This window comes from Cynocephalus volans, chromosome 1, assembly GCF_027409185.1.
Source record: "Cynocephalus volans isolate mCynVol1 chromosome 1, mCynVol1.pri, whole genome shotgun sequence".
Lineage (NCBI taxonomy): Eukaryota > Metazoa > Chordata > Mammalia > Dermoptera > Cynocephalidae > Cynocephalus > Cynocephalus volans.
This window is the reverse complement of record NC_084460.1, coordinates 131,202,214-131,216,263: the sequence shown is the minus strand read 5'-3', so window position 1 is coordinate 131,216,263 and position 14,050 is coordinate 131,202,214. Positions and strand designations below refer to the sequence as shown.

The window sequence follows — 14,050 nt, the reverse complement described above, 5'->3', positions numbered from 1 at the left end:
GATCAAGTGGGATTCATTGCAGACATTCAAGGATGGCTCAACATATAGAAGTTAATAAATGCAATACACCACATCAACAAAATCAAGGACAAAATCCATGTGATTATCTCAATAGACATAGAAAAGTATTTGACAAAATTCAATATCCCTTCATGGTAAAGACTCAGCAAATTAGAAATAGAAGGAAAGTATCTCAACACAATAAAAGCCACATATGACAAACCCACTGCCAATATCATGAACAGGAACAAGAGAAGGATGCCCACTTTATCAGTCCATTCAGTGTTGGCGTAACAGAATACCTGAATCTGGGTAATTTATAAAGAACAGAGGTTTATTTGGTTTACAATTCTGGGACAGCTGCATCTGGCACAGGCCTCAGGTTGCTTCTACTCACGGTGGAAAGCGCAGGCAGCCAGTAAATACAAGCAGATCACATGGCAAGAGGAAGCAAGAGAGAGGGCCTTTAAACAACCAGCTCTCATGGGAACTAACAGCAAGATCTCACTCAGGCCCCCCTCCCCCAGGGAGAGCATTAATCCATTCATGAGGGATCTGCCCCCATGACTGAAACAGCTCCCAACACTGCCACATTGGGGATCAGATTTCCACATGAGTTTTGGCAGGGACAGCACATCCAAACTCTATCATCCATTCTCACCACCCCAATGTAACACAGTATTAGAAATATTAACCAGAGCAATCAGACAAGAGAAAGAAATAAACCACATCCAGACTGGAAAAGATGAAGTTAAACAGTCCCCATTTGCAAATGACATGATCTTATATACAGAAAAACCTAGAGACTACCAAAAAACTAATAGAGCTCATTAACAATTTCAGTAAAGTTGCAGGATACAAAATCAATACACAAAAATCAGTAGCATTTTAATACTCCAACAATGCACTAGCAGAAAAAGAAATCAAGAAAGCAAGCCCAGTCACAATAGTCACCACAAAAAAAAAAAGAAAAACACCTATGAATCAATTTAACCAAGGAGGTGAACAAGCTCTGCAATGAGAACTACAAATCACTACTGAAAGAAATTAAAGAGGACACAAAAAGATGTAAAGACATTTCATGCTCTTGGAATGGAAGAACTAACATTGTAAAAATATCCATTCTGCCTAAAGCAATCTACAGATTCTATGCAATCTCCATCAAAATACCAATGACATTATTCACAGAAATAGAAAAAACAATTCAAACATTTATATGGAACAACAAAAGACCCCAAATAGATAAAGCAATCCTGACCAAAAGAAATAAAGCCAAAGGCATTACACTAGCTAACTTCAAATTATATACTACAAAGCTATTGTAACCAAAACAGTATGCTATTAGTATAAAAACAGATACTCAGGCCAATGGAACAGAATAGAGAACCCAGAAATCAATCCATATACTTACAGCCATCTGATATTTGACAAAGGCAACAGGAGCATGCATTGGGGAAAGGACTGCCTCTTCAATAAATGGTGCTGGGAAAACCAGACATCCATATGTAGAGGAATGAAACTAGGTCTGTACCTCCTGCCATATACCAAAATCAACTCAAAATGGATTAAAGACTTACAAATATAAGACCCAAAACTATATAACTACTAAAAGTAAACATATGGGAAAAACATCATTAAGTAGGAGTGGTAAAGACTTTATTAACAAGACCCCAAAAGCACAGGCAACAAAAGAAAAAAAAAACAAATGGGATTATATCAAACTAAAAAGCTTCTGCACAGCAAAAGAAACAGTTAACAGAGCAAAAAGACAACCTACACAATAGGAGAAAATATTCGCAAACTGTGCATCCAACAAGGGATTAATATTCAGAATATATATGGAACCCAAACAAGTATACCATAAAAAACAACAAATAACCCAATTAAAAAATGGGCAAAGGAGCTAAACTGGCATTTCTCAAAGGAAGATATACAAATGACCAACAGACACATCAAAAAATGCTCAACATCCATAAGCATCCAGGGAATGTAAATCAAAACCACATTGAGATATCATCTCACACCAGTTAGACTGGCCATTATCAAAAAGACAGAGAATAACAAATGCTGGCAAAGATGCAGCTCCTACACTGTAAATTGGTGCAGCCATTATGGAAAACAGTATGGATGTTCCTCAAACAACTACAGATGGAACTGCCATATGATCCAGCAATCCCACTGCTGGGTGTATACCCAAAGGGATAGAAATCATCATGTCAAAGGGATACTTGCATTCCCATGTTTATCACAGCTCTATTTACAAAAGCTAAATGTCCATTGTCAGATGACTAGATAAGGAAAATGTGGTGTATACATACACACACACACACACACACACACACACACACACACACACACACACACACAAACACACACAATAGAATACTACTCTGCCATAAAAAGGAATGAAATTCTGCCATTCACAGCGATATGGATAAACTTACAGAAAATTATGTTAAGTAAAATAAGCCAGACACAGGAAGAGAAATACTGCACTTCCTCATTCATATGTGGGAGCTAAAAAAAAGAAATAAAAAAAGAAAGTTACAACCACCACAATAATTGACTGAACTTTCAAAAGGAGAACGAAACTGAGACCACCAGAGAAATTGGTAAAGGGCCATAATAAATGACTACCTTGTGTAATGACACATATAAATAATTTTTTTTAAAAAAGGAAAGAAAAGAATCTTCTGATCTGTGAACACAGGAAAAAAAAAAAAAAAAACGCACAAGAACTAGAAGTAACATGAGTGAATTCCTCAATGACCTGAGTTTGGGGAAAGAATATCAGAGTATGATTTGAACTCCACATGCAAAAAAAAAAAAAAAAAGATAAATTCAAACAATATTTTGCTTGGTAAAATAAAGTGTTATCAGTAATTCAAAAGACAACAAACTGGGAAAAAATACTTATAACATATTATACAGGTAAAAGATAAAGACCATTTACAAATTAAGGGAAAAAAAACCTAAAACCTTAAAAGAAAAATGAGCAAAGACATAAACAGATAATTCATCATTATATCCCTTAAATATATGAAAAGATTTTCAATTTAACTCATACAGAAATGTAAAGTAAAACTACACAGATACTGTTTTTCACCTATAATTAGCAAAAACCAAAAAGCCTGACAACACACTGTGTTAGCCAGACACTCTTATGCCAGTGAGAATGTAAAATATTACAACCTTTAAAAATTGCCAAATTCTGCTTTATGAACAAAATTATAGAGCTTTTGCCTTTTAACCCAAAAATCCCACTTCTAACAATTTTCCCTAAATATGGACCTCCAGTAATACAAAAATACACGTACAAGGTTATTCATTGCAATATTTTTATAATCACAAAATATTGTAAATAACCTAAGTGACCATATAGACAGGAGAGTAGTCTGATAAACTATGGTGCATTCACTCAACTTACTACTATGTAGCTGTTTTGTTCTGTTATACGAATGGAAAAAAAGAGAGAATCTCTATAAACTTATAAATGGCTATGCAGTGATTTCCAGAATATATTCTTAAGTGATAAAAGCAAATATAGTATACTATCTTTTATATAAAAAAAAAAAGCAGAAAAAATAATAAGACATAACCTGTATCTGCTTACATTTATAAAAAGCAGCATGGGAAGAATAAATCAAAAGCTAATGAAACTGGTTACCTACCAGTTAAATAGATGGGAACTGGCTAGAAGGGAAAGGGGATAGGTGACAGTACTCTGAAAATAGTTTTTTATATAGTTCTGTCAAAAGGCTAGAGGGAAAAACCTAAAATTGAATACAAACAGAAACAAATGAATCTAATTATATTTCAAATGAATAGAGTAAACTTTTAAAAATCTGCAAACAATTATGAACTCTACTTAGTAGGTTTATTTCTGTGGTGGTATGGGAGCAGCAATTCTGAAACTACTTTCTATATATTACGGGACTAAATATGAGTAAATATACTATGTGTAATGTTTGGGGATAGGTTTCTCGGTGTTAAAGAAGGGGGATACAAATATGGAATGGGAGAGGCTGAGAAAAATTTAATGGTGTTAAATTGGACTTAGAGGTATCAGTGTAAACTCATGATTTATAGCTAAATAGACAAAGAGGTAGATATTAATATGGAAACGGGCATGTACATAAAACTATAGGTATATATGCATATATGTGTATGTATCTGCTGAAAGGGCCTAAAAGCAATAACTGTCAGGTACAATAAGCACACCTAATACTTGGATCTTGACTTCTAAACACCCTTCTTCAATAAAATGAACCAGGGCTTCTTGAAGAAATGGTTGATTCCAGGGGTAAGGTCAGGGAAGGTATAATAAGGGCCATGTTGTGCCAACAATTAAATTTTTTTTTTTAAAGATATGTCAATAGGACACAGAAATGACTTGAAAAAGCTCCTTTTGGCCAAATCTGTGACAAATGAACATCAAAACAAATAAAAGAGGAAACAGATAATAATCATTGAAGGAACCTGGCAGACATCACAATAACTAAGCGATGAATGTTAACAGCACCAAGAACAGAACCAGTGACATCATTGCTTCTTGATATGATGTACTGAGAAGGACTTAGCATCATTTCAGAGGTTTTCCTGACCAAAATGTATAACCTGAGTCCAATAATGAGGAAATACCAGACAAAGCCAAATTAGAGTGAATTCTATAAAATAACTAACTGCCTTGTATTTCTTGGAAACTATAAAAATGTCATGACAGACAAAGAAACAGCAAAACTAGACTTTATAAATAAAAGCTTTAAATAATATTATTGGGACAATCAGAGAAATCTAAATAAGATCTATGAACAAGATAATAGCATTCAATCAATGTAATTTCCTGATTGTGACCACTGTACTGCGATTGTGTAAATGAATGCTCTTGTTCTTAGGAAATACATACTGAAGTATTTAGGAATAAAGCAGCTTACTCCAAAATCGTTCTTAAAATGTGTGTGCATGTGTGTGTGCGCACATATGTGTATAAATACACAGAAAAAGACAGAAGACAATAAAACGAATGTGGGAAATGTTAACAATTGGTGAACATGGGTAAAGGATACAGGAGTTTTTCCATATTATTCTTATAACTTTTTTGAAATTATTTCAAAATAAAAAAAATTTTTAATAAAAATATACTCCCAATTAATAAAAAAGATGACATAATAAACATTTGAAATGGCCTTAGAAAACAGCAAGAGTTGTAGATATTTATGCCATATACTGTATACATACCTGTCTGTATTCATGTTAGACTGAGAGTTTAAAGAGTTATCCAACTCATTGTCACTTCCTTCTGACTGGCTATTAACAGTTCCTTCTTCTCCTCCATCATCTACTTCATTAAGAGCCTAAATCAACACAATAATAAAAGTAACAACACAAGTTGATTATATATACACTCATCCTTTCTCTTTGCCATAACAGAAAAGAGGTCCCTCCTCCTAAGGTTAATCCCTCCAAATCCTCTCACCTCCTTCCACTCCATCAACTGTCCTTTCTCTCTCCTGCATCTTCACTCTCTCTCTCTCTCTGGAGAGTACTGACTTCAGCTCTTCAGCATTTAAATTAAATGTGAACAAGCCCCTCCCAAGTTATCCCGACCATATACCCACCTCGAGCTCCCATCTATTCTCTCTTTCATCAAACTTCTTGAAAGAGTTGTTCTCCACTTCTCAGTCACCGTCTGTGCCCTGCAACTTTGCTTCTGCCCTACCATGCCACTCAAATTGCTCTCTACAAGGTCAATATCAACACACTATTTCTAAATCAAATGGAAATTTCTGTCTTTGCCTTCCCTTACATCTCTGACTCATTAGACCTTAATGACCAGTCATTGCTTTCCTTCAAAATCTTCTTGATACACTCTTCCTTTAACTTCCACAATTCCATGAATTTCCTGGAATTTTTCTATTCTTCTGGCTGTTCCTTTCCAATCTCTTTTATTGGTTCTTCTTTTTCTACCCTTCCCTTTTATCTGATGTGAGTCAAGTTCCTCCCTTTGGACCTTTTCTCCCCTCATCTTATCCACTTTCTGAATGATTTTATCTAATTCCAAAGTTGCAGTTACAAGTCAAATGCTGTTAATTCCCAAATCTCTGTCTCCACCCAGGTCTTTCTTGAGCCCTAGACATTTATATTCAACTGCCTAAGATATATCCGTACTCAACTTGTCTAAAACTGAACATCTTCCTAAGCCTCTGTCACCATTCTTCCAGAAACCTTGTCCCTGCCAATGTTACTTAAGACCATGAACAGTGTCACCATCTATTCAGATGCTCAAGCAAGCAAACTAAGAGTTATCCTTCTTTCTCACCCATACATCCAATTAGCCACCCAATCCTGGCAACTCTACTTCCTTTTAACCTTTCTCAAATCTATCTTTGTTCTCCTCTTCTTCCTTCCCTATTTGCACTGCTTCGGGTCAGGCCCCCACCATTAAGTTTCCAACTAAGATTCCAACCTAAGTCTTCTAACCAGATTCTCTCTCCAGGCTTGTCCTTCCCCAGTCCAGTACAGTCAATCTAATTATAATCACTATAACTCTACTCTTCTTAAAATTCTTTACTGGCCGTACTCTTTCCTTATGGCTCCTTAGCCATTCATGACCTAGTTCCTACCTGTCTCTCTAACCTCAGCTCTTGTAACTTCTCCAACCCAATAATAGAGACATGCCTTATTCATCCATGTATCCCAGCATCTAGTGCAGGGCCTGAAATATTACATGATGAACAAGTGAATAAATTTAGTCTCACTCATTCCTGTTACAGATGAAGAAACTAGGGCCCAGAGAACTTAAGTCATACAGTTTCATCTTTTCTTATTCACTTGAAGCTATCTATAACAATACCAATTTCTTTTCTGATGTATAGTGGTACTCTGCTAATCTCTTAAGGTGTCTTCTCTCTCCTCCCTCATTGTCATTTATCTCTGCTATCTCTGGTTTACTTTGAGAAATTCATCTCACTATTTTTAATGTTATCAGCTGTAAACTGAGAAAGAACTTAAACTAGCTAGGCAAAATAGTTATATCATTAACATTAATTTGAAATTCTCCTATTAACTCAATAGACTCGTGTGTAAAAATGGATTCTTCTCTTCAACAGAATAAAATCTGACTGCTTTATTCCATACTGCTGGGATACACTGTACACTTGTTACCAGGCTCCAAATGACTAAAAGTGCATAAATGATGACTGCCAAATAAATAGGGCACTATACTACAAAATTTATTTAAATAAATGTAAAATGATCCAATGAACATACTACAGCAATAAGATATTCTAGGATGATTAAATTTCTGAATATCTGAAAGCTAGCCTTTCAATATGTGCCAAAACATAAATGATTATGCCTAGGGATATAGGCAGCGGATTTGGCTATTTAAAATATGAGTCATTTATAAAAAGTTGCTTATTTTAGTATTAAATACTTTATGGGCTTTTAAAAATGTTTATTATCCAAAATTCTAAACATTTTGATTAATTAAGAGTTCCAATTAGGTCAAAATATAGCTAATTAATGTTTTACTACTGTAATATAATTTCCCATGTAACTAGTCAATAAATTCCAAGTTTCCTGGGCAACTATTTTTTAAACATACTAATGAATTAAAAGGAACTAACATTTAAAGAAGAACTATTTACCTGGTTTTATGCTAAACACTTCACATAACCTATCTCACCTGATCTGTGCAACAACCACATCAAGTATACTCTATTCCCATTTAACAAAAAACAAGGAAACTAAAAACACTGAGCCAACTCAGATATCTTAAGAAAGCAACTCAAGATCAAACAGCAAGTACGTAGTGGAATATAAGCACAGATCCACCTGACTCCAAGTGGAAAGACTCCCTGCTGTTTTCATAACTACAGATGGGGGCAGTCTTGTGAAGACACATGACGTAGATTTGAATCCCATCTCTGAAGCAAATTATGTGATCTTGGAAGAGTCACTTAATTTTTTTGAGCCTCAGTTTCTTCATCTGCTAAATGGAGATAATAACAGTACCTACCTCGTAGGTAAGCGCTCAATAAATGTTAGCTATTACTATCCAGTCCTATTTTGTTTAGAACAAACGTTACACAACGAAAGTACAATACACTTGAGTAAGAGCAAATCTAGCAATCACAACTAGCATTTTTTGATATTTAAGCTTTTAAAATGTTTATCACAATGCCTACATCAACTTAAACTTCATTTCAGCATCAACATTACAGCTATGAGTACAGTGCATTACCTGAGGCTCAATGACACATTCGTTATGGATGGACTGGGTGATAGGGTCTTGATTTACCACGATGGAACCCTGAGAGGAATCAGGAGCCATTGTTACATTTGGAAACCCTGCAGAAGGAAAATAGGTCATGAAGATTTTGTTTCACTTAATTAAATTGAGCTCGCAAGCTCTACACTGCCATAGGTTTGCATCATTGTATGGAAATCTTAAATAATAATAATAATGAAAATAATAACAACAGCTCACACTTATATAGTATTTACCATATGCCAGGCACTGTTCTAAATGCTTTTACGCACGTGAACTCATTTTACCTTCACAAAACCCTGTGGGTTTTTGCGTAGTATTATTTTACAGATCAATAAACTGAAACTCAAAGATGTTAAGCAGCTATCCCAGAGTCACACTAATAAATGGATGAGCCAGGATTCAAATCTTAAATTAAAAACTAATGATTTGTTTTTGAGAAATTAAGATAAATAATGAAGTATATATACATAAAAATTAATAATTCTGTATATCTGATAAGAGGCAAAGTTCCTTTTAAAAAGAGACTGAAGTTGCTTTAGGTTTCAAATTAAGTTTTAGTCTAGTTACATACAAATACAAGTATTTTAATTATATGGTAACTTAATAGTAATAAGCTGAAGATTAAGTCACATTTTAAAATTACAAAATCCTGTACTTTACATCATAAAATATTTTAGCAGATAATAATAATTTACCTTTCCTTAGATGAATAATTTGTAATAGTTAACATTCTTAGGGAAAAGCAAATAAATTATGACTGTAACCATAACAACCCCTTGTATGCTACCCACCCTAGAATACTTATAATATAAATAATCTGATATCTGAGAAAGGACTTTAAATTCTTCCAAATAGTCAGTTGTGGGCTATAGTTAATAAGGAAAAGAAGCTTTTGCTTAATAGAACACTTTACCTGTGCGCCTTCGAGGAATATCAACAAACAGATTTTTTGCTGAAGCCATCAAATGATCAGATTTCTGCAATACATCCTGCATCTGGTATTGATCAGAAAGAATCTAGACACATGTTAATGACAAATATTATTATTCATAAAAAAAAATTAACTTTTTAAGTCACAAAGGAAAAGACCGTACAAAGGCAGAGCATAAAATAACCATAGGCCACACCTTCCTAAAATCCTGCAGTGGCAATATCCTCAAGTACCAGTAGATGGGGCTATTACAATAACGAGTGGCTTTCAAATGCTTGGCTGCAATCCAAAGTAAAGAATACATATTAAATTGTGATGTAGTATACATACACAAATATGTATGTAAAACAAAACAAAAGCTTTACTTAACCTTGCCCCATGAGAACCACTATATTTTCTTTTTAATTTCTACTCTATTTTTAAAATGATAGTTAACAACCCACTAACTTGATTTCACAATCCATTAACAAATTATAATCCGCAGTTTGAAAAACATGGATTAAAGTTGAGCCATAAACTCAGAGGTGTTTCAAACTAAAGTGATTTCATAATCCACTAATGAGTCATGACCCACAACTTAAAAAATATGACGTAAGATATAAGTTTTAGGGTTAAAGAAAAACTGTGATGCTTCTGTATTTACAGACAAGTTGGGTTTTTTTAATCTTGGAGAGGTGGGAACTCAAAAAAATACTATAATAACGTTTCTGATTATGCACTTTCAACATAGGACTTTCATAATTACAAGCAAGGCCACAGGCCAGAGTAAAAGCAAGCAGACCAGAGTAAAAGCAAGTCAACTCTATCTACCACCACCAGATGGCATTCTTAAGTTCAAAGGAGTCTCAAATTGGAAACTGCCCAGTTTCCATCACTTACTCAAATCAATAAAATATCTGGTAACAAATTCTCTTACCAGAATTTCTCTATACCATGGAAACAAGTATATATTGTGACCTCAATTATGGTTTCAGGACACAAAGAAAAAAATAACATGAGTCACATTCTTACTTTTTCCCTTTCTACCCCTGCTATAGCCAAACAAGTTGGTTGGCTCAGTTGGTGAGAATAAAGTACTGAATTTGTTCCTTCCACAAAGAGTAAGCTTTGGAATGGTATGAGGTCAGGAGTACATTTGGAGCCAGAAGACTGCGATTCTAGGCCCAGTCAAGGGATACTAAACAAAACCCAACCTCTTTAAACTTCATTTCCTATGTATAAATGGAGACACAACCACCTCTCCAATCCCTCAGGAGTGTCAGAAGGATGTGGACACATTGAAAACCTGTATAACACTCTAGAGATGTTTGAGAATGTTATTACAACTTAAACTATATTATCCTATGAACCAAATTTCTATACCTGGTTATCTATATTGCACGTACATGCAATTTAAGCTTAGGAAAGAACGTGAATAAATCAGTATAATCTATTATTATACCAGAAAAATTACACAAAACTTATTTCCTAATGGCAGCATCAAGAGTTTACTATTTTATTTTTTAAAAAGCATTGACCTTTGGGCCGAGCCCGTGGCGCACTCGGTAGAGTGCTGCGCTGGGAGTGCGGCGATGCTCCCGCCGCGGGTTCGGATCCTATATAGGAATGACCGGTGCACTCACTGGCTGAGTGCCGGTCACGAAAAAATGACAAAAAAAAAAAAAAAAAAAAAAAAGCATTGACCTTTTATCAAAAGACGGAGATGAAGCTGAAAGAAACAGATTGTGGAGGAATAATCTTACTAATCATATTGACACCCGATATTAATTATAATGAGGTCTCAAGTAAAGTCACTGCCCTGCCACTTTCTGCTAGTCTCTGCCCAGGCTCCTTGGGACAGATGGTTTGAGTGGCAAAAGATCACTACATTGGCTTTATTGCTTTCTAGATTTATTACTCCTCTCTTAAAACCCATCCTCTTGATACACTAATCTCAGCAAGCCCATCTCTATATCTTACCTCCCCAGATAGGTTTGCAGTGCATAAACTTAAACTTATAAGCGGTGGTGCACATCTTGGATTTTCAAAGGATCAGTCAAGGTCCCTCCAAAAATAATATCAAAAACTCCTCACCCTAGCCCTTTTGTTCCATGGCAATAGAAACCAAATGAAACTGGGGAGTTACAAAGAGACTTGGGGAGTTATTACACTTTTGGAATTTATGAAATCTTTATGAAAGCCTCCCCTTCTCTGAGTCGGATTTGGACCCTAATTTGCTTGATTCCTGTGGCATGGGTACATCATACAGTAAATGAAATCTAAGATTAGGCTAGCCAAAGAGCTGTTCTCTTAATTTATGTTAATCTAGGAGTCCAGCTTTAGGGAAATGGGTCCTGGTAGCTTTAATACATAATAATTAAGCCTATGAGGATAGCCTAAAGAAGCTTCTTCCTTTGGTCCCATTACATCCCTAAACAAAGACATTACATATTTAGCAACATTGAAATAAAACATGTATGTATCCTTTGCCTCAGCAATTCTACTTTTAAGAATTTATCCATAAACATACTTAAACACAGACTCAAAAACATACTCAAGGATACTTGTTACATTATTTATAATGGGAAGGTAGGAAACAATCTGTGGGTGGCAGACACTGATAGTTGTCCACCAATATTCTTTCTTCCCATTTCCCCTTTAATAGCAGAACATAGTTTTAGCCAAGAACATAGTTAGATTTCCCAATCATCTCTGCAAGTGATTGGAATGGCCATGTGATGACTTTCTGGCCAGCAAGATATATGCCAGAACTTCAGATTGTATGTAACAGGAGCAGCATGTGCTCTTTCCCACTTCTGCTGGCTGCTATACAACTGAAGGAGGCTGCAACAGCCATTCTGTACTCAGAGACAGAAGCCATGTAATGAAGGACTGCAGAGCGCCCTACCAGCTATCACATACCTATCAACTGTTTCATGAGAGAGAAATAAATTTCTCTTTTGTTTAAACCACTATATTTTGGGGTCTTTTTTTTCCCAGAAGCTCACACTGTACTCTAATACACAACCTAAGCATCCCCCAATAAAGCACTGGATAAGTAAACTGTGGTGTATCTATACACTACCTAGCCACTAAAAAGAAAAGGTAGATTTCCAAGTACTGACATAGAATAACCTCCGAAATATTGTTAAAGGTGTATCCCTCTAAGAGCAGAGGTTCTACACCCCTGCAGCATGTTAAAATTACATAGGAATTGTTTAAAAACACCTAATAGGCACCACACACCAGGTCAACTAAATCAGAATCTCTGGGCATAGGGTCCAGATATAGTTTTATTTTTTTAATAGAGCTTCTCAAGCCTGACTGATTCTAATGCACAGTCAGGATTGAGGACCGCTACAATACAGCCTGAGAAAGTGGCATTACAAAAAGAAGGCAGAGAAACTTCAATCATCTTCTCCTGCCACTCTTCTTTCAACACCTACCACTACCATATCTACTAGCATGAGAAATTCAGGACATGAGCAGGAGCCACAAGACAGTAAGAACAAAAGCTCAGAGTCTGACGCACCCCACAGGGGCTGCCTTTTTTCCTGGACAGATCTGTGTTTTTAGGCCTTTCACTGAGAATTACTGCATAACATTTAAATGTACATGACTTGCCCAAGATCACCAAAAGATACTTATGTGTACAAAAGCATTCTCTCAATCCACTTTTCTTTTCTCAAGCTCATGTAAACATTTATTTAAGAGATGTAATTCTTCCTGATGATGTATAAGATTAAGACTTACTTATTTCACTAACAAGCTTAGTGAATTCCTCAAAAGATACAGTGTGATTTAAAGCCACCATGAAAGGTCACCCAGACAGCCAAGTGCTATAAGCTTCAACATGAAAAAGGAGCAACACTACAGGCAAAGCACATTCCTTAATAATGATTTCAGTTCAAATAAAAAAAAGGATATTTTGCTATAGTTTCCTCTTATTTACCATACTATTTATCCCTACATATGTAATTACATATCCAAACACCCTGCATCTGGGAAAAGGTTAAGCCAAAGACAAGTTGCTTACTACCTAGTCGAACAAGCATACAGCATTATTATTTTTTTTTTTTTTGGCAAAGTAAACTGACAACACTGCTGTTGAACTAAGAAAAATAATTATAGCAGCTTGTATACATAAGGAACTAATTATGTGCCAAGGACTATGCTAATCACTTTATAAGTATTATATCACTGAAATCTCATAACAATACAATCAGGCAAGTAGTGTTAATCACATTTTAAAGATGAGAAAATTCAGGCTGAGAAGTTCAATAATTTGTTTACAATCAGACAGTAAGTTGTGGAGCACAAATTCAAACCTCCCACAAACTAGACTCTAATCGTCACTCTGCTGCTTTTTTTGAAGTCCACATAGAGATCATTGTGTAAGGATGCAGTAATTACTAGTCTCTCCGATGTGAATCAAATTGAGAAAAAGAACTGTATTTATTGCTTTCTTCTAACTCTAAAGATAATGCAATTTTGCATTACCTCCTTCATGATAGACAATCTTCTTTTCTCAAGATTCAAAGCTTCTGATTTCTGCTTCCTCCATTTTCTCTTCAAAGCTTTTTCTTGGAGTTCCCAGTGTACTAATGCTCTATTCTTCGATTTGTGTATTTCATGACGACGTACCTACATAAAATAAAAAATATTTTTAGTTTTTTCTGGTCCAACATATGCGTATTTATATATATTTACAGGTAAAATTTTTATAGTCCTCTAAATTTTCAAAAGTGATCTAAAAAAAAGAGAAAGATATAAAACTTATAGACCTAGCTAAAAGAAATACTGAAAATAATTAATTTCTACTTCCTTTGTACAAAATTATCCAATAAACTAGTGTTATTCAAACC

At 35.1% G+C, this 14,050-nt stretch overlaps 1 protein-coding gene across 2 annotated transcripts in view; it reads right to left on the bottom strand.

The window, feature by feature from the left end:
* The window catches only part of SPICE1 (spindle and centriole associated protein 1), a 62,223-nt gene that overhangs the window by 34,044 nt on the left and 14,129 nt on the right, over nt 1-14,050 (bottom strand). For both annotated transcript variants that reach the window (XM_063098513.1, XM_063098514.1), the window contains exons 4-7: nt 13,686-13,829; nt 9,189-9,291; nt 8,246-8,352; nt 5,239-5,354 (exon numbers count right to left, since the gene is read on the bottom strand). In XM_063098513.1, coding sequence (XP_062954583.1) covers nt 5,239-5,354; nt 8,246-8,352; nt 9,189-9,291; nt 13,686-13,829 — 470 coding nt within the window. The remainder of the gene's footprint in view (nt 1-5,238; nt 5,355-8,245; nt 8,353-9,188; nt 9,292-13,685; nt 13,830-14,050) is intronic.